Genomic DNA, 21,254 nt, shown 5'->3' on the forward strand with positions numbered 1-21,254 from the left:
AAGAGTGACTGCATCTACATCAAACTTCCCTGATGCTTTAATTGTTGGGTTTACAGAAGAATAGCCACCACTTCTTTCATTTGCCCATTGATGATGATTTTGTGCTACACTGTCAATAATTTCTTCAGCTTCATCTAAACTTTTATTCATAAGTGCCCCTCCAGCAGCTGAATCAAGGGACACTTTGGTATGATAGTTGATACCATTGTAAAAAGTGTGCAACACTAACCATCTTTCCAACCCATGATGTGGGCATTGTCTGAGCATACTATTATATCTATCCCATGCTTCAAAAAGAGATTCTGAGTCAGTTTGCTTGAAGCTTGCAATTAAATTCCTCATATGAGCTGTTTTGCTGGTGGATAGAATTTATCAAGAAACTGTTGCTCACACTGCTCCCAAGTGGTGATGCTATTAGGGGCCAAAGAATTCAGCCATTGCTTTGCCCTATCTCTTAAGGGAAACCCAAATAATAACAATCTAACTGCTTCTAAAGGAACTCCATTCATTTTCATGGTACCACATATTTCATAAAAGACCTCTAAGTGTTGATTGGAGTCTTCATGAGGTCCTCCACCAAATTGGTTCTGCTGCACCATAGATATAATTGCGGGTTTGATCTCAAAGTTATTAGCTTCCACTGGAGGTTTTGAAATACTAGATCGAAAACCTCTTGCATAAGGTGCTGCATAATCCTTGAGTGGTCTATTCGCCATGTTCAAATGTTCCTGTTCTTCAATTTGCCTTTGCAGAATTCTTCTTTTATGGAAAGTTCTGTCAATCTCAGGGTCAAAAGGAAAGAATTCCCCTGCAAAGTTAGATCTTCGCATACACAAGAACAAGACAGCAAATGACAATTCAACAGAAAAAGAAAAATAAAAGAATCAAAAATACAGAATTGAATTTGTACAAAAAGAATTAACAAGAAGTAAAAGTTATACAAGAAAGTAAAAACAAAAATCTAATGATTAGTTACAACTATGCAATATGAAAGGAAAACAAATGTTATGTTTAGTCTAACTCAATTGATAATTCCTAATGTTATAGCGCAGTCCCCGGCAACGGCGCCAAAAACTTGTCACGCTCCGCAAGTGTACGGAAATGTCGCAAGTAATATAAAAGATTATCGTATCCACAGGGACTGGAATAAGCACTAGAAATGTCTCAATGCGAATTAGCTAAACAACTATCCAATCGTTTCAAATGCAAAGTGAAGGTAAACAAATCTAATATTATAGATCAGCAAACAAGAGTTTAGTGTTTTGGGTTATGATAAAGGGAGATTCTAGGAGTTTCGATTTCTTTGTAAGATTTCTTGAATGTAAATGGTTCACCAATTCTTATCCCTCAATTGCCAAACACTTGTAGAAAGTTGTCGTTTCTCTCTTGCAATAGATAACCGGCTAAGGACTGAGAAATGTATCTAAATATGATCAATTAGACGTGAACCTACATTGTCCTTACACAGAAGCGCACCTATTACTATGCCTTCCTCGGATATCAACACAGAAGCCCACAACTTATTAATCTATCAAGATACAAGAAACTAATCACAAAATCCATCCTACTCTCTTGAATATTCCTATTTCCTCTTCAAGATTATCTCTCAAACGTCCTTACACGGGCTTGCACCTGTCACGTGGATCCCTCGGATGATCGAGTGAGAGTTTATCTTTACAAAGTCCACAAGAAATCCAAACAATCAATCAAGAATGAGAATTAAGCACAAATCACCATTAATCATTCAAGATCTAATTGATACAAGCAAGACAATGTCATTGAAACAAGAAAATGGCAAATCCATAAGAGATTACATCAATCCATCATACAAATACTCCCTTAATCCTAGAATACAAGATCTACTCCATGAATCGAGGAAGAATATCCGAAGAAATGAAGATTACAAGCATTTCTTAAATCCCCAATCCAAGAAACCAAGAAAAGGGGGAAAGAGAAAACTTATCTACGAAGAAGCCTCATCTTCGGATCCAATCCTCGCTCCGGAGTCGAAATTGTCAAGAACTCCCTTATAATCGCCCAGAAATCCTCCCAAGAATGGGAGGAAACCACCAAATCTTGCCTTCTCCCAAAGGGGGAGGGTTTAAATAGAGGAGGGAATTGGGCGCCACACGGTCCCGTGACACGGCCGTGTGAGATTCACACGGCCACGTCCAATTCCTTCTCTGCCAAAGCTGCACGGCCGTGTGACTCACACGGCCAGGACCCTTCTGCTCTCTAGAAATGCTACACGGCCGTGTGGTTCACACGGCCACAGCCTGCTTGGTCTCTGGAAACCTCACACGGCCGTGTAGATCCACACGGCCATGTAAGGCTTCTGCTCTGGTTGGCTTCAAATCTTGACACGGCCGTGTGAGGTTCACACGGCCATGTCATCTTCCTCTTCTGTTGGTGCCAAACTCCACACGGCCCGAGTTCCATACCAGTGCAAGGTCGTGTGAGGTACACGGTCTGGTACTTTCTCCCTTTGTTTCCTCCAAGGCTTGCCCGAAGATGTAGATTCTTCACCAAATCGACTCCTGTGTACAGAAAATGCACAAAAAGCATATCTCCGAACCAAAAGAGTAAATATGCTAAAAGGAAAGCTGGAAGTATAAAAATGCATAGATCAAGCATGCTCAAAGTATATAAATGTGCGTAAAAACATGCATAAAAGAGTATATAATCTACGCACATCATCTTCCATGAACTGATTTACAGCTTCTAGAACTTCTTGTTCCTCAAGAACATATTGTATCTTGATATACCAGATTTTGTGGTTATTGCCATATAATTTCTCTTCCTTATTGAGTTCAACTATGATGTTCTTAGTTGCCATAATCTACATATATTTATTTATTATTTCAATGTATTTCATATGTATGTAATTAATTACTGATTCAATGTAAATTAGAATTCATTTATAAAATCAAGTGATAATTATGTTTCCATTTATTATTTGTATGTACCAATCCAATCAATATTGATAAATTATATTACGCATACCCAATCTAATGAACTAATCATATATATATGAATTAGTCATAAATCAAATGAACTAATTATTTTTACATGAACTAATCATTGAATATGAACTAATCATATAATATGAACTAATCATAAATGAACTAATAATTTTCATATGAATTAATCATTGAATATGAACAAATCATATAATATGAACTAATCATTTTTACATAAACTAACCATTGGATATGAATAAATAATAAAATATGAACTAATCATAACTATTTTCCTTTTTCATAGAATATAACACTATTTGTACAAAACAACAGTTTCCACTGCATTATTTTAAGAAAAACTAAATGGGCTAAAATTGTTCATATATAATGAAACAGAACACTAATAACATAGATAAGCTAGCACCACTCCCACTAGAAAATATACTAGTGTAGTGCAACACTATCCTATTCGAGCCGGACTCGACGATGGCAAGATCAGCCTCAGAATCATCCTTTAGATGCATATTTAGATTCATTTCTAGATCTTCCACACACTCTTTTGGATCTTCTTCTGATTCTTCATGATCTTCCTCCCCAGATTCTTCGAGGTCCATTTCTGGATCCTCCACAAATTCTTCGAGGTCGCCTCTGTGGGATCTAGTTCTGGATCCTCCTCAAATTCTTTGAGGTCCATTTCTTCATGATTTAGATCATCTTCTGATTCTTCATAATCCCATGCCAAATGAAGTAGATCCCTACACATCTCTGAATATGAGATGTGCTATTCAGAGCGATCTAGTAGCTAGTATGCTATATCAAGAAAATGCTCCGGTAGTGACTCGAGCAGAGCCCATCTTTTGTGTTCATCCAAGACTGGATAACCTTCTCGCTCGAGTTTCTAGAATATCCGATCGAGCCAACCAATAAGCCATCCAACTTTGTGATATGGGTCATATTCTAGCTCCTTGATCTCCTCCCAAAGCTCATGTTGTCGTTCATAGTGATCAATCATCGTGTATATTGTTCTTGGTATCTGAAATTAAAAAAATGATGTCAATATAAAATTGACAAACCAGTAACAAAACTGATCATATTCAATTCTAATTATAACAAATATATACAGAATACATAAGTTAATAAGAAAAATAAATTTTCTTTATTTGGGGAGTTTCAATTGACTGATACATTAGATCTGTTGACCAGTTTCTACGTTCAGTCTATTTTCTAATCAAAATTAATCTAATTGGAAAGAGATGTCTTATCTATATTTGTTTTGGTTATATCTAACTCATTTCATCAAATCTTGACCCATTAGGTAATTTGACTCATATGATCAAATCTGATTTATTAGAATAAATTCGGTCTGATTTGATTAGCCCAACTCATGTAATCAAACCATCCTAATTAATTCAATAATAAATTGATTTGGTTAAACCAACCAATGGTCTGAACCAGACCTTAGTATTATTGAATCAAACCGGTCTAGTTAAATCAACCAATGATTGGAACCAGACCTAAATTTAATTAAGCTAAACTTAATTTGATATGATTTATTTCAAATGAACTAGATTGGTTAGGATTGGACTATTAGGCAGTTATACAAATTCAAATAAAATAAGTATAATTAATTTAAAAAACATAAATATTATATTTTTTTAATTAATTTAAAAAAACTCTCTGTTTGAAAAAGAGAAAAATAACTTTCCTTTTTTAAATAACGTGAGAACGTTGTGATTTTTCTTTCTTTTGATTTAATAAAATCAAATATTTTCACTAATTTTGATGGAGGAACAATAATATATACTATTTTCTTCATCAGTATATTTTTTCATCAGTGTGATCGATTAAAATCTGTTTTAATCGATTAGCTTAATTAATTACACAGTTTTTTTTTTTGTGGATATGTTTTAATCGATTAGTTTAATCAATTAAACTTCTTCTTCTCGTCTCTACTGTAGTAGCGACACTCACTTCTTCTGTCGCGACGAACACTGTTGCCACGACTGTCGATTGTCGATCTCTCGACGTGGTCACCGGCACTCTCCAGCCTCGGAAGCTGATAGCCAGCATCCTCTCGGGGCTCGACAATGATGGGAGATCACGACCAAGTCATGATCTTGCCTAGTGACCCAGTCGTGATCTTACCTGGCGACGGTGGTAGAGACAGCAGGGAACATGAATAATATTTTTTTAACAGAAAAGATAAGTTTCATGCATTTTTAGAATTAATGCATTGATCTAATACCATTGTTGCCTCTAATAGTATGAAATATAAAATAAAACTCATAGTGATCCCTCGAGATGATCTTGATCTTTGCTTGATGTTGGAAGAAAAATCATGAATGAAACCGGAAAGTTTTTCAAATTTCACGAGCTAGATTCCTCTCAATAGATGTTCTCCTTGCACCTTTGCCCACGATCAACTCCAATCCCATATCTTTGTGATTGCTCTTAGACGCTATGTAAAGAGGAAAATCCATTGATTTGTAACCGATTCTATAATGACACATAGGAGGAAGATGAAGGTGAATGAATATCTCTTTATCTTCCTAACGTTACAACTACTGCGATGTCCAACCGCAAGAACACTAGCAATTATGTGTTAGGTTAAAACTACTATCACATCTGAGAGACATGAAACTTTTCTCATGGTAAAAGTCATCAATTTTATAAGCATAATGTCTCTTATATAGTCAATTGAAAGGTGGGTACATCAAGCGCATAGAACTAAAAAAAAAATCTCTCTAAAATTAATTTTTCACTTGTGATCTTGATATACAGCATACTGCATCCAATGATAATCTAACATAATTGTTCACTGACACATTATTTATCATAAATCTTATAAAACGATTAACAAGATACATGTGTTTAATAGTAAGTGTACTCTGTTTCCTTCACTGACGTCATCCCATTACATAGCATCCAAACGAATCTAATATTATTTTTTGGAGTTTTAAAAACGTTTTTAATTAAATTCCACGTGGACTTTCTAATTACGTACTGCTTATCCATGGAATCTAGATAGATAGCGTTGCTTATCTTTAAAGCATTCATGTCACGGCCGGAAGCAGAGGGGAGGATCCTCCCACAGTGGCTCGATCGCCAATGGACACCTACTCGAGAAGCCACGTCTGTCTCTGTCTCCGCCGCCTCGAGGCCATCCGGGGCCACGCTCCGGTAACCATCGCCGGAGCCCGGCGTAAGACCGGCAGCAAGTTCGTGGAGGGCGTCCACTCCCTCGCCCGTGCTCTGGCCGACTCCGGCATCGCCAGAGGGGACGTCGTCGCCATAGCCGCCCTTAACAGGTGCGAACCGATTCTCCACCGTACCTTAAGAACGAGCGACTCCCATGACACTCACAGTCGTACGTTTCTTGCTTCACAGCGACTGGTACGTACAGTTGTTCCTCGCCATTACCTACATTGGGGCCATTGTCGCCCCTCTCAATCACCGTTGGGTGAGTTAAATATTAACTTGAAGAATCACGTTTCCTGAGCTTCCTAATAAAGCAATTTCTTGGTTGAAGGTAGAGTTTTGAAGAGGCAAGGGTGGCGATGAAACTCGTAAACCCCAAAATGTTAGTGGTGGATGAACACTGCAATCGATGGGCTCTCCAGCTCCAAGAAGAGGAGAAGAACTTGCCATCTATAAATCTATATCTTCATATCGGAGAGTCTCCATCAACATTCAGCTGCAACCATAACTGTGAGTTAAAATTTTCGACAATGTTCTCAACAGATCGAAATTGTATGCCCCTCAATCACCAATTGATTTGCAGATTTGACTATTGAAATGGTTCGAGGATTTGTCGAAGCTTCACCGATGCCCGATCCAATATTTGCACCAGGGGACATTGCACTTATATGCTTTACATCAGGTGTCTCTGCCTTTTAGAGCAACAAGGACTTTCACTTAATTTTCCAGCTTCTGTTTGTAAATTGAAGTGTAAATTCAAACATTCTGCTGGGAAAGAAGTCCCTATAATGAATTAGGGACCACAAATTGGCATTTGAAACATGATAAATGTACAAACAATGTGGATATCAATTCCATTAACTGAAACTACACTTCTTAGTGAAAATTAACTCTGCCATTTACATTGATGAAAATTAGAAGACTTCTTTGTCTCAATTAATGTGGTTGTTTCATACTGATATCTGAAAGTTTTTAACATACACAGGAACAACTGGAAAGCCAAAAGGTGTTGCGATAAGCCACACTGCGATAATTGTTCAATCGCTAGCGAAGATTTCTATCATTGGTTATGGTGAGGATGATGTATGCTTCCTTTTTGAGACACAGTTGTGATCTTCATTTAATATTAAATCAGCATAATACTACTTTAAATGCTTTTGCCTATTGGATTTACAAAGTGATGTATTGCAGAAAATGTAGTTCTTTCTACTATCTATGTACCTCAGATCATGTTTTACTTTACGATATTCTCAATTTATTCATGCATAAGAATAAATTTTTGATGTACATTCAGGTTTATCTACACACAGCTCCTTTGTGTCACATTGGTGGAATATCTTCTTGCCTGGCAATGCTATGGGCAGGTGGTTGCCATATCTTAATACCCAAATTCGACGCAAGGCTAACGTTTGAAGCAATAAAAGAATTCAAGGTGACTTCGTTTATCACAGTTCCTGCAATGATGGCTGATTTAGTTGCATATGAAAGGTAAACATGCACTTGTGAGGAACATACAAACCTAGCAGGCTTGGATTGTTCCTCCTCTTTTTTATCTACATTCTTTTTGAAATAAGAAGATCAATTTTATTTTCTTTTGGCGACATAACTCTTTTGAATTGAATGTCAGAAAGTTTAACTTGTCAAGCAATGGAGAAACTGTGAGCAAAGTTCTCAATGGGGGTGGTGGCCTTCCACAAGAGCTTGTAAGAGGCGCTAATCGAATATTCCCTCTTGCCAAGATCTTTTCTGCTTATGGTACCTGACTATGTATCCTATAGTCCTTTAAATCTTCAACTCTATTACTTCAGCTTCTCATATACTATGTCATGATTCTTTGCGAACAGGAATGACCGAGGCTTGTTCTTCGTTGACGTTTATGACCCTCTGTGATCCCACAGATAAAAGAAATGGGATATCTTTTCATGAAGAAACCACCAATGGCACTCTGGTGAGACAACTAGGAGGAGTCTGTGTTGGAAAGCCTGCTTCTCATGTCCAAATTAAGATATCTAGTAGCAATGGCAGCACTTGTGATCCCTTTGTTGGAAATATAATGACAAGAGGCTTGCATGTTATGGCTGGGTATTGGAACCACAAGGAGCTGATCACATTGGATTTTGACAAGAAAGGATGGCTTGAAACAGGAGACATTGGCTGGTTCGACTGCCATGGTAATCTCTGGCTCATTGGTCGTAAAAAGGCTTGTATTAAGTCTGGAGGAGAGAATGTGTATCCTGAAGAGGTATTTTTCTTTCCATCATATCCTATTGATCTTCTCTTACTCAGTTAATCATTCGGTTACGGTATCGGTATAGGTGGAAGCTGTGATATCTGAACACCCTGGAATCTCCAGAGTTGTAGTGGTTGGTGTTCCTGACATCCGCCTCAACGAGAAACTTGTTGCTTGCTTGAACATAAAGGAAGGCTGGAAATGGGTTGATCGGAATTCTAAGTATGCGGCGGAGGAGAAACAAGTGTCGGATGAGATCATCCAGTATCATTGCAGGCATAAAAATTTAACCAGGTCTTTGTACACTCCCTTAGCTCATTGATATTGAATTTCAACTAAGAAGGAAGCAAAGTTGTTTCATTCCACCAGTATCTTTAACTGAATTATGCTGCTCTCTTGACTTCATTGCAGGTTCAAGATACCGAAAATCTACATGCTTTGGAGAAAGCCTTTTCCTTTGACTACCACAGGGAAGTTGAGAAGGGATGAAGTGAGAAAGGACTTACTGTCCCTTGTGCAATTACCAAGCAATCTATGAGTAGAAACTAGGTGTACACCATTCTATGTGCTATGTGGGATGCTGATTTATGAGGGAGGCCATTCATTTACAAATGTATGCTAAACATTTTTTGATAATAGTAATAATACTAATATAAAGCAAGTGCATACTATAAGAATAGAAATGATGATTGCTATGTTTCGATGAGTCGAATGGTTGAAAAATTATTGAAAATTTGGTTTAACAACCAATTAGATTGAGTAGGGATATGAATGGTTTATTTTGCAAGTCAATTATCAAAAGTAAATTACTCAAGTGAATGCATGTGCGACCGAGGAAATCAAGAATATTCTTGTTTAGTTCAAATCAATTACGATAACAAAATTAGCACTAGCTTGTGTGAGAGTATGATCCACGTACATAAATATATAAGCACTGACTCGATCGGGTGAAGGAGAAAATCAAATCATGGTGCCAAAAGATGGTTCACTAGTTGGCCCCTACTTAAATTGGACAAACTAACCTATGTAGTCAAGGAACAATGGGCTACAACTTACAACTTGTGGCCTAAGGAATGAGTCTCCCTTTTGGTTGCCTAAGAGGAAAAGGTTGTAATCAATCTCTATTCTCTAGTAAATTGGTAAGGCGCAACCTCTTACCTCTCTCATATGGAGGAAAGTGTCATTTGACACTATTCATCCCTTTGGGTGGATTTGGTTTTGGTTTTTGTTGTTCATTTTTCAATAATTTAAATGTCTTCTTTGTTTTTTAGAGTTAATTGAAGGAATGCAACTCTTCTGTATACCAATTCAATTTATCTTTTCATTCCTATAAAGGAAATCTCATTCAAACTCCTTGAATCATGTTATTAACCTCTTCTATCGAATTCTTTTCCTCTCTTCTTTGTTGTATGAGTTCCAAGGGGTTGAACATTTACTAAGTCTCAAAATTTAAAATGCTTTTAGTTTAAGATTAAAGTCGATGCATATTAGAAGATAATTATCAATAAATTGCAAGTATATGAGCAAGACAATATCATCTTAGAGAGAATTTAACTCTCCTCAATAAAATGGTGATGAGAGCAAGAGTTTCAATAAGAAACACATAAAGAGAATGTTTCAGGATCCAAAGAAGTCAACGAAAATCTAATGGTATGTCTAAATCAGTGTTGCATGTTTTGAATGTAATAGGAAGGGTTGAAGTGTCCAAAGATCCACAAATAAGAAGAAGAACACACTCAAGGTCACTTAAAATGAATCCTCATTATGGGAGTCATTGGAAGAGGAGCTTTAAAAGGTGACTAAGACATGACTTTCATGGTCATGGGGAGGAGAGCTCAAGTGAGGAAGAAGAGAAAGGTTGAAGTTGTGAGAAAGGATTATCATCTATCGATAATGAGGTGACCACTCCCAAATTAAACAAATTAAAGAAAAATATTACATGTTAAATTAGTTCATTGTTTAGGTTCAAGGACAAAGAAAAATCACTCCAAAAAGAGCTTAGTGTTGTTAAGGAGGAGACTTCTTCAACTTTTATTTGCAAGGGTAAAGAAGGAGGCTCTTCTCACATTGAGAAATTGAGAAAGAGAATTGTTAGAATTTATCTTCTTTTGATGGGCTCACATGTAATTTGTAACATGTGGATGCATGCCATTAAAGATACTAAACTCCTTAAGTGATCTAATTACTGGTTATAGGGTTTGGGTTAAATGGATGTAAGATTTATGTGTAAAATCCATAACTCATACTATTATTATCTATGGACTAATGCAATTTCATTGTATATATTGGGTTTGCTCTCTATTAGATTAGGTATTTTGACAGATCTCTTTATTCCCCATCGGTGAATAAACTATGGCACTGTCAACCTAACTCCTTCGGAAGATCAACCCTCTTGTTTGCTATTCTTCTCCACAAGATTTTGGGATCTCGAGGACAACGTATTGAGACAAAGACTCTTCTTCTGCATTTAGGTCCATTGTCATTTTCAATTTGGTTTAATTATTCTTCTATAATTCTTGATGAGACTAGATCCTTGTCTTTGTTTTTTTCTTGTATGTTTTAGAATTCATGAGGTTTAAGGAAACATAATATCTATCACGAATGTCTCCTTAAAATTGCAAATAGACGAAGGTATTTCTCTTCCAAACTATCCAAAATTCATAAATGAACCTCTATTGTGCTCCTTATAACCTATTGAGTCATTCTATGTCATTAGATCTATTGTTTATATCTAAGGAGGCCATGCAACATTTTTTTTTTGTCAAAATTGATATATTGACTTAAATTGGTTGAATTCACAAATGAGTCATCTATTTTGTCTTTGCAGCCTCAAATTTGCAAGTGCCTACAATGCAAGTTAGTACACAATGAAATATATGAAATCCAAACACGAAACACAACACAACGTAAACACTTAACCTTTTACATGGTATGGAACTTCTGGTTCTTACTTGACCTACGAATTGTCAATGAATCACTCCTAGATTTTTTTTTATATATATATTTTGGATGTCTTTTAGAGATAGAGAAACTTCTTATAATCTTGCTTACAATAAAATAAAGACAAGACAAGATAGGAGTAATATAATGAAATTACATCAATGGGGGAAAAAATACAAGATGTGTTTAAATTTCATAAATGAGTAGTTTATGTGTTCTCTAGAGTATCAAGAGTCATTCTATGCTCTCACTTGTTATGTTTGTGTCTAAGGTGATCATGTAATAATTTTGGTCAAAATTGTTGTATGATTTTGTACTTGTCAAATTTCACAAATAAGTATTCTTTTATATATCCTCTTTGGGACCTCTTCAATCGTGTTGTATCTTCAATTTATCATTTTTACCAATTTGAGTCTATATGGCAGGTTGGTAGCATAGCTTTATTGTTGCAGTCCTAAATGAATTCTTTGTAACAGATTGAGAAAGTCTAGTTGAATGCAAAACAATATGCTAAAAAAATTTAGGTTCCTTAATCTTTTTTCTAATGTTGTCAAATCTTTCATTTGGGCATTTTTTTCATCAAATATTCTTGTTGTGCTTTTTATCATTTCCACCAATTGTCTTTTTAACCTCAGGCAAAATTTATAAAAGACTAATTCATATTCAAAATGTAAAAATTATCAAATGAAAACATTCAATGATTCTACATAAGGAATATAATAAAGGATTCATTTGAAGAAATTTGATAATTTTAATGCACAAAAGTACGTACTATAATAATTCAATTTGCCTAAAATTATCGAATAAAATTATAGAATTACTAAAGAAGCTCCAATGAGCATAAATGTCTAATTATTGTGAATAGAATCGAAACTGCTTTTATGACAATTAATTATAGACAACTTAATATAAATAGAAAAAATAATAATAATAAAAATATCCCTATAGTTACAATTTAAGAAAAATAATTTTAATTTTACATGCAGTCTAACAAATTTTGTTTACATTTTCTGCATGTAAAGTTTTATTTAGTTCAATCCCTAATGTAAACATCCTTGCCTAATTATCTCTCATATTTTGTAAGTATAAAAAGTTCAAAAATGAATATAATTTTTAAATTCAGCACTTTAAACTATAATCAGAATATATTTTCTATCAAATTGAGCATATTTTTTTGCCGTATAATATAATTTCTACTAAATTCAACATCATTTAAATAGAATTTAGTATATTTTTCATTCAATTGAGCATATTTTTTTTTAAAAAAATCTAGTATATTTTTCATCCAATTAAAGTGGTAAAATACTCGTGCTGAATTTAATAGAAAATATATTATATTCTAATTTAATATACTAAATTATACTTATTTTTAGATTTTTTATATTTAAAAAATATAAGAAATAATTAAATTAATTAATATCCATTATATTTAATTAGGGAGTGGAAATATAATTTTTAGAATATGAAGACTATATATAAAGTTTAACTTATAATTAGGAAGTACAAAGACATTTTCCCTTAAATCATTCAGCTGATAAATTAGTGAATCGTTTAATCGAATACTTTTTAGGCAAGATAATAATAGTATTTGTGGTTGGATACGTATGAGTCATGACCCATATTTTCAGAAAAAAATATCTATTACTTTTGGCTCTAGTTTTAATCTTTAGTTATAAGTTGATAATTATTTTTTATTTTACGGTACTTAAAAAAACGATTCATTTGAGGGGCCCACTTTTAATGATAAAATCAATAATTTAGTTTTTTTTTTTAAAAAACATGTCTGAATCCCAAACGTATTCAATCAGCCTTCAGTCTCTCCCCAACCTGTGTGACCCCGAGCAGTTACCGCCTCCACACGATCCCCCCTCTGCCTTCCCCTTCTGTCAAAAGCTCGCCCTTTCCCCTGCGCGGGTATATAAACCTCCTTCCATGCCCAACTCAAGACCGCACTTCTCATGGCGACATTTGTAGACAAGCGCCAGTTTAGCCGCCTCGATTCCCACAACGCCCTTGCCAAGTCGTATCCCGATTCCACCAGCCGACTCCGCACCTTCCCATCTCCCTTCTTCCCTCCTCTCCCCTCTGTTTACCGAGCTCACGGCGACGAGGACGAGGGCGACGATGAAGAGGAGGTCGTCGACTGGAAGAAGCTCTACGACACGAGTTCCCACCTCGAGGTGGAGCCCTCGACCCGCGACCCCCGCGACGAGGGCACGGCCGACGCCTGGATCCCGCGCAACCCTTCGCTGATCCGCCTCACCGGCAAGCACCCCTTCAACTGCGAGCCGCCGCTCGCGCGCCTTATGCACCACGGCTTCGTTACGCCCGTCCCGCTCCACTACGTCCGCAACCACGGCGCCGTTCCCCGCGGCGACTGGGCCACCTGGACCGTCGAGGTCACCGGCCTCGTCCGCCGCCCGCTGCTGCTGACCATGGACGACCTCGTCCGCGATTTCGCTCCCGTCGAGATCCCCGTCACGCTCGTGTGCGCGGGCAACCGGCGCAAGGAGCAGAACATGGTCAGCCAGACCATCGGCTTCAACTGGGGCCCTGCCGCCGTCTCCACCACCGTATGGCGCGGCGCGCGCCTCCGCGATGTGCTCCGCCGGTCCGGCGTCATGGGCCGCAAGGACGGCGCGGTCTTCGTCTGCTTCGAGGGCGCCGAAGACCTTCCCGCCGGCGGCGGTTCCAAGTACGGCACGTGCCTCCGGAGGGAGGTGGCGATGGACCCCTCGCGCGATGTGATGCTCGCCTACATGCAGAACGGCGAGGCGCTGACGCCGGACCACGGTTTCCCCGTCCGCGTCATCATCCCGGGTTTCATCGGTGGCCGCATGGTCAAATGGCTCAAGCGCATCATCGTCGCCCCGCAGGAGTTCGATAGCTATTACCATTTCAGGGACAACCGCGTCCTCCCTCCCCACGTCGACGCCGAACTAGCCAACGCCGAAGGTGCGTTTCGCGCGTTCGATGCCCCTCTCATGATATCACAGTTATTGTTCGACTAAATGTCTGAGCTAACCAATACCTTCCGCCATTGGAGCGCAGCTTGGTGGTACAAGCCAGAGCACATCATCAATGAATTGAACATCAACTCGGTGATCACGACGCCGGGCCACGACGAGATACTGCCCATCAACGCCCACACGACGCAGAGGCCGTATTACATGAAAGGTTACGCCTACTCAGGTGAGCTCCAACCCTCCTTTGGATTCTCCTTCTTCGCCCCTGAATTTAAGAAGACGATCATTTGCTATTTGTACTGATCATAATCCCATTGTTTAATTTCTGCATTTTATGATGTATGTATTTTATTATGAAACGAAAAGAAGGGGGCCGGTGAAGGGATTTGTGACTTCTCTCTGTTCTCTGTCAAACAGGTGGAGGAAGGAAGGTGACACGAGTGGAGGTGACGCTCGATGGCGGCGACACATGGCTGGTGTGCGATCTTGACCACCCCGAGAAGCCAAACAAGTATGGCAAATATTGGTGCTGGTGCTTCTGGTCGGTGGAGCTGGAGGTGCTGCAACTGCTGACTGCCAAGGAGATCGCCGTTCGGGCATGGGACGAGTCCCACAATACCCAGCCGGAGAAGCTAATTTGGAACCTTATGGTATGCGCACGTGCCGATGAAGTGGCCAATTGCGTCGATTTTATGGTCGATTTAGGCTTCGATTCTGACGGCGGTGATGCAGGGGATGATGAACAACTGCTGGTTCAAGGTGAAGGTCAACGTGTGTCGGCCTCACAAGGGCGAGATCGGGCTGATGTTCGAGCATCCGACGCAGCCGGGGAACCAATCCGGCGGGTGGATGGTGCGGCAGAAGCACATCGAGACGGCAGAGGCACCGTCGCAGAAGCTGAAGAAGAGCACCTCCACCCCTTTCATGAACACGGCCACCAAGCAGTATACCATGTCGGAGGTCCGCAAGCACGCGTCGCGCGACTCCGCGTGGATCGTCGTCCACGGTCATGTGTACGACTGCACGGCCTTTGTCAAGGAGCACCCGGGCGGCGCCGACAGCATCCTTATCAACGCCGGCGCCGACTGCACCGAGGAGTTCGACGCCATCCATTCCGACAAGGCCAAGGCGCTCCTCGACGTCTACCGCATCGGCGAGCTCATTCTCACTGGCTACGTCTCCGACGCATCCGTCCACGGAGCGTCCGAGCTCTCTCACCTCGCCACCATCCGCGAGGCCGTGCGCGCGCCGCCTGCCCTCGTTAACCCCCGCGAGAAGGTCAAGTGCACGCTCGTCTCCAAGAAGTCCATCTCCCACGACGTCCGCAAATTCCGCTTTGAGCTCCCGTCGACTGACCAAGTTCTGGGCCTTCCCGTCGGAAAGCACATCTTCCTCTGTGACACCATCGACGACAAGCTCTGCATGCGGGCCTACACACCGACGAGCCCAGTGGACGAGCTCGGCCACTTCGAGCTAGTCGTCAAGATCTACTTCAAGGGCGAGCACCCTAAATTTGCCAACGGCGGGCTCATGTCCCAACATTTGGATTCCCTCCCTATCGGCGCCGTCTTGGACGTCAAAGGCCCGCTCGGTCACATCCAGTATACTGGCTGCGGTAACTTCCTGATAGACGGCAGCAAGAGGCCGACTGTGCGGCGGCTGGCGATGATTGCCGGCGGAACGGGGATCACGCCGATGTACCAAGTGATTCAGACGGTTTTGCAGGACCCGGAGGACCCGACGGAGATGCACCTGGTGTACGCGAACCGGTCGGAGGAGGACATATTGCTGTGGGAGGAGCTGGAGGAATGGGCGCGGCTGCGGCCGGAACAGTTCAAAGTGTGGTACGTGATCAACGAGGCCAAGCGGGAGGGGTGGCGTTACAGCACGGGATTCATCACGGAGAGCATCCTGAGGGAGCACATTCCGATGGGCGGAGCCAATGAGACGCTGGCGTTGGCTTGCGGGCCGCCGCCGATGATCCAATTTGCGGTGGTACCCAATTTGGAGAAGCTGAAGTATGATACGGCCAATTCGCTACTGGTATTTTGATTAATGAACAGATCTACGACATGTACAAATTCTTCTCTAAAATCATTTAAGGAATCGAAATGGGAGGAGGAATCAATCAAATTACAAACTGTTAATTGATCGCTTACCTTCTCTTTAATAAGGAAAGAAATTCAGTAGGTGGTCTTATTGTTCGACATATATCACCTTGGGTCTTTATTTTTGGAAGATATGTATACTCTCGGAATGGATAATTGGCTAGTGATCTGGGATCAAATCTCAATTAGTAATAGGGTAATTTCCTCTTCATATATTATGGGGTTTTTTTTTTAAGAAGATATGTGTCCTCTCGAGATGGATGGTGGTGTTACTATCTTGAGATTTAGGATTAAATTTTAGTCAGTAGTCGGATGTCTATTCTCTCTATGTATTATTCAACTGTCCTTAATAATGGCTTTGTGGTCGCGTGAGATGTTTGCTTGCATGAGGCAACCTCACGGGGCCACCACATGTTAATGCGTGAGGCACCTCATGTGTGCGGTCGTCGTATGCGGTTACATAGGGCCATCGTCCGTGGTTGTGTCGGGCCATCATCCGTGTTCATGTAGGGCCATCGTTTAGGGTCATCGTCTACGGTTGAGTAAGGTTGTCGTCTGTGGCCATGTAGGGCTACATCTGGAGTTGTCGTCCATAATTGTGTAGGGCTGCTATTGGCGGTCGTGCAGAGCCATGGTCCGGGGCCACCATCTGTATCACATAGGTCTGTCATTTGCGAGTTCAGATCCTCTAGTTCGTAATCCTTGGTCCTCTCCTGATCTCTTCCGTAATTTGCACGTCGGATCACCACTGAAATCCAGCCAAAATTGACTGTGATTTCCCCTGGATTCACGTTCCCACCTAGCTCATAGTTTGGATTGTGTCAGACAGTTGGAAGTTACCGGTGGTTGGGCAGATTGTATGGCACCAATCAGGGGACGGTCCGCCCACCACCAGCGGCCTCTGGTTGCCTTGCTCAACTCAAACTATAACCTAAGTGGGAAAGTAATCCAAGAGAGATTGCAGTCAATTTTGATCAAATTCTGACTACGATCCGATGTGCAAATTATAGAAGGAACACAGAAGAGACCAAAGATTACGGACAAGAGAATCTGATCTTATCATTTGCGATCGTGTGAGATTAATAAGTTGGGAGAAATTCAATTGCACAATTGGAAGGGAGAAAATCACTAATTGAGAGACATTTGGATGAATCTTCTCAAATTATTTTCTGAATAAGTAGATTCAGCTCAAACCATAGAAAAGAACAGAAATCGTTTGGGTAAAACTAAAATTTTAAAGGTATTTATTTATTTATCATCATTTATGTCTGAATCATGTTAAATTGTCATTGAACAGTCGAATTGTGATTTATTTATTTGTTTCTAAGTTAAGTGGGACAACCCACTTGCATAGGAAAGCTACGCCATTGTCAAACCAAAGTCGGTATGAGTCATTTTACATGTACAACAATTGATTTCAGTGGAGAAATCAATTGACAGATGATCACGGAAATAAATCCCGACCTAAAAACTATATAGCTTTTATAGAAGAAGAGTTTCATGGAAATTTTTGCTATGAAATTTTGAGAGTTTTGAAGGAGAATGCTGCATTTTCATATCAAGGAAATGTAAAAGCATTTAAAGCCAAGTTTTCATTTATAATATTTGTATATTTGTTTTGTGTTGTATTTTTTATGTAAGAATAGGTGTTCTTTAATAAGTTTCTCCAGAAAATCTCTGACAAAGAGAAAGTTAAATATGGATTATTGCTAGAACTAGATCGTGGAATAGGAACCGGATGTTCTAAACCATATAATTGGTTTGTGTTCATGATTGTTTCTGTTCTTGCATTTGATTCATGTTAATTTTTCTGATACACACTAACCTATTGTAGAGGAGTATACGAGAATGTTCGAGCGAAGAGAATCACTGTTCACCACCTTCTAGCGATATCAACCATCCCAACATTCCAAACCATGAATGAAGTTCCTTTGTATTTGGATGGTAGTGTTAGTGCGGTTAACATTAACAATCTAACTCAGGTTTTGATGAATGATAAAGTAGGTTAAGTTAGGGGGCATTTGATTTAGGGGAATAGGAGTGGGGAATGAGAATGAGAATCATTGATTGTCATTGTTAATGTTTGGATTATAAGAATAGGAATACAAATAAGGGAATGAATCCTTGAAATTGGGTAATAACTCATTCTCATGTACCTCCCCTTCAATGAGTCATTACCTTATTTCCATCAATCAAAATATTCTCTTATTCAAAAAATACCCTTGACCTAAAACTAAAATTTACTCCCTTAATATCAAATATCAAAATATATTTATTTATTTTTTCTTTCATATCACTTCTCTCTCCTTGTTCTCTCTCATCATATTTTCTCTCTTATCATTTTATCACACACTTTCTCTCTCCTTATCTCTCCTATCACACTCTCTTTTCTCTTTTTCTCATTACATTTTCTCTCTCATCATACTTTCTCTCTCCTCAATTTCTTCCACGCACTCTCTTCCTTCTTTTTTTTTCATCATACTTTCGCTCTCATCATATTTTCTCTCTCTTCAATCTCTTTCATCACACTCTATTTTCTCTTTTTTTTCTCATTACACTTTTGCTCTCATCACACTTTCTCTCTCCTCAATCTCTCTTGTCACACTCCCTCCTTTTTTTTCCTTAACACACTTTCTCTCTCACATACTTTCTCCCTCATCATACTTTCTCTCTCCTCAATTTCTCCCATCACACTCACTGGTCTCTTTTTTTCTCATCACACTTTCTCTTTCATCATATTTTCTCTCTCACCATACTTTCTCTCTCATCACACTCTCTCTCCTTATTTTTTTCTCATTACACTTTCTCTCTCTTCATCCTCTCCCATCATACTTTCTTTCACATCATATTTTCTCTCTCATCATAATCTCTCCTATCACACTCTCTTTTCTCATTTTCTATCGTCACACTCTCTCTCTTCATTCTCTCTCATCATACTTTCTCTCTCTTTATTCTCTCTCATCACACTTTCTCTCTCATCATTTTCTTTCAGCATATTTTTCTCTCACATCTAATTTTTTCTCTTATTTTCTTGTAAGGGTAAAAAAGGAAATTTTGATTTATTCCGATAGAAAATATGCAACTAACCAAACATTGCTTTTAAGAGTGATATCCATGCTCATACACATTCTCATTCCACAATACAATGATTCCTATTCCTAGGAAAGAACCAAACACCCCCTTAGTTTCATTGTGATCTAACACTTTAACTAAGTGTGCAGAAGAAGCCCAGACTGGTCGACGAGCTGATCGGATGTCTGGCACGAAGCCCAGCTAGTTCGACGGGTCGATCGGATAGCTGACACGAAGTCCAGACGGGTCGAAGGGCTGACTGGACGTCTGACACGAAGTCCAGATGGGTCGAAGGGCTGACCGGACGTCTGACACGAAGTCCAGACGGGTCGAAGGGCTGCCGGATGTCTGGCAGGTAAGTTAAGGTAAGTCACTGGAGGGGAGTGACTGTGACGACGCGTTCCCAGGAAGGGAACTTAGGCACCGATCCAACTTAGAACCATTTTGAAACTCTAAGTTGAGATCTTGACTAGATTCCGGTCTCGATGAGACGGGATCTCATTAATACTCTGTTTGATTATTATAATTGTGCTAACACTTTGTTTTGTAGGGTAATATAATTTGCATTATGTTCCAGACTAACATTTTCTTGCAGGAAGTTGAAGCTGCTAGAAAATGGGGTACGGGCGGTCGGAGTGCAAATTATATCACCTTGTCGCTTCGCCGCATGGAGCTCTCTGGTTGGCTGGGTTATGTCAGAGTCTAGGCGCCCGGAAGGGATCCGGGCGGCCGGAGCCTCCTATATAAGGAGGGTGAGCCCTGGAGTAAAGAACAATTCACTACAACGTCATGCAACGCTTGCTCTGCCGTGCTGTGCTCTTGTAACGCTGAAGCTTCTTCGACAACGCGCTATTTTATTTTTCTTAAATATTGTTGGTACTTCATTCTTTTTTAGCATTCCTGTACTTTCACCGTGTAAGAACTTTTCGAATGTTTAGTGGATTGTCCAACGAAAGCACTCGACGAGTGCGGGCCTTGGAGTAGGAGTCGACCAAAGCTCCGAACCAAGTAAAAAATTACTTATGTTAGCATTGTTCTGTTTTCGATTCTTTCTTTCTGCTACGTACTCGATTTTCTACTCGAATTTCTAAATCGCTATTCATCCCCCACCCCCACCCCAGTGAATTACTCGATCCAACAGGTAGTTCCACCCCACTTTACTTTTAACATTTCACTGATCATGATTGTTCAAAGAAGGAACTAGAGAAAAAACAAGGAACATTAGCCAAAAGTCATCTCCTCAATCTAATCTTCTATTTTATCAACTTTTATTTTATATTTTCTTGTTTACATATTATTTTTTTCTACTAAGTAGTGCATCTAAACTATCAGTACCATCATTAATTAATTATGTAGATGACTTTAAAATTTTAAATAGATATGATTGGTGTAAGATTTTTTATGACTATATGATCCCTCCGATGGAAGCCATTGATGTGATTCTCTCACTAAGGCCCAAGTGATGTGCGAAAACTATAAGTGCACGATTGTCATCAAGTAATAAAAATATTGATCCCACATGGACTATAAAATTGAGTACTAGTCAAAATCACAAAGTAGGTTATATAGAAAATCACAAATCATAAGAGTCAAGAAAGAAAGAAAATGAGTCAAGAGCACACGAGAAGTCGTAGGAGAAATCTGAATTTGAGAAAACGATTCTAGGATTTTGATTTCTCCACGATGACAGTTGACAGCTTAAATACTATTTACTTTCTTATCTCAATATTTATACACATGCAGGTAGTCTATCCCAAGGTATCGGTATAGATTTTTGAAA

General features: G+C 39.5%; 2 protein-coding genes and 1 non-coding gene across 7 annotated transcripts; all 3 read left to right on the plus strand.

Annotated features, from left to right (window-relative positions):
• The first annotated feature begins 238 nt into the window (after positions 1–238).
• Positions 239–344, plus strand: LOC121978927. The gene has a single exon (XR_006111249.1). It is a non-coding gene; the product is annotated as a small nucleolar RNA R71 (small nucleolar RNA).
• A 5,666-nt stretch (positions 345–6,010) lies between these two features.
• On the plus strand, positions 6,011–9,045 carry LOC121976119 (2-succinylbenzoate--CoA ligase, chloroplastic/peroxisomal-like). Of its 5 annotated transcripts, none has more exons than XM_042528123.1 (10): positions 6,013–6,268; positions 6,348–6,420; positions 6,494–6,668; positions 6,742–6,840; positions 7,144–7,241; positions 7,453–7,646; positions 7,786–7,913; positions 8,003–8,400; positions 8,474–8,682; positions 8,800–9,045. In XM_042528123.1, the coding sequence occupies exons 1-10, from the start codon at positions 6,069–6,071 to the stop codon at positions 8,924–8,926; spliced, it is 1,701 nt and encodes a 566-aa protein (XP_042384057.1). In that variant the 5' UTR covers positions 6,013–6,068; the 3' UTR covers positions 8,927–9,045. The 5 variants fall into 5 exon arrangements, with proteins under 5 accessions (XP_042384056.1, XP_042384057.1, XP_042384060.1 ...); XM_042528124.1 differs by having other exon boundaries at positions 6,200–6,268; positions 6,490–6,668; XM_042528122.1 differs by having other exon boundaries at positions 6,011–6,353.
• Positions 9,046–13,254: 4,209 nt separating this feature from the next.
• LOC121976120 (nitrate reductase [NADH]-like) lies at positions 13,255–16,447 on the plus strand. The gene is made up of 4 exons (XM_042528127.1): positions 13,255–14,283; positions 14,380–14,520; positions 14,712–14,944; positions 15,027–16,447. The coding sequence occupies exons 1-4, from the start codon at positions 13,287–13,289 to the stop codon at positions 16,344–16,346; spliced, it is 2,691 nt and encodes an 896-aa protein (XP_042384061.1). The 5' UTR covers positions 13,255–13,286; the 3' UTR covers positions 16,347–16,447.
• Positions 16,448–21,254: the final 4,807 nt, after the last annotated feature.

The sequence above is a fragment of the Zingiber officinale genome, chromosome 4B (genome assembly GCF_018446385.1).
Source record: "Zingiber officinale cultivar Zhangliang chromosome 4B, Zo_v1.1, whole genome shotgun sequence".
In the NCBI taxonomy this organism is placed as follows: Eukaryota; Viridiplantae; Streptophyta; class Magnoliopsida; order Zingiberales; family Zingiberaceae; genus Zingiber; species Zingiber officinale.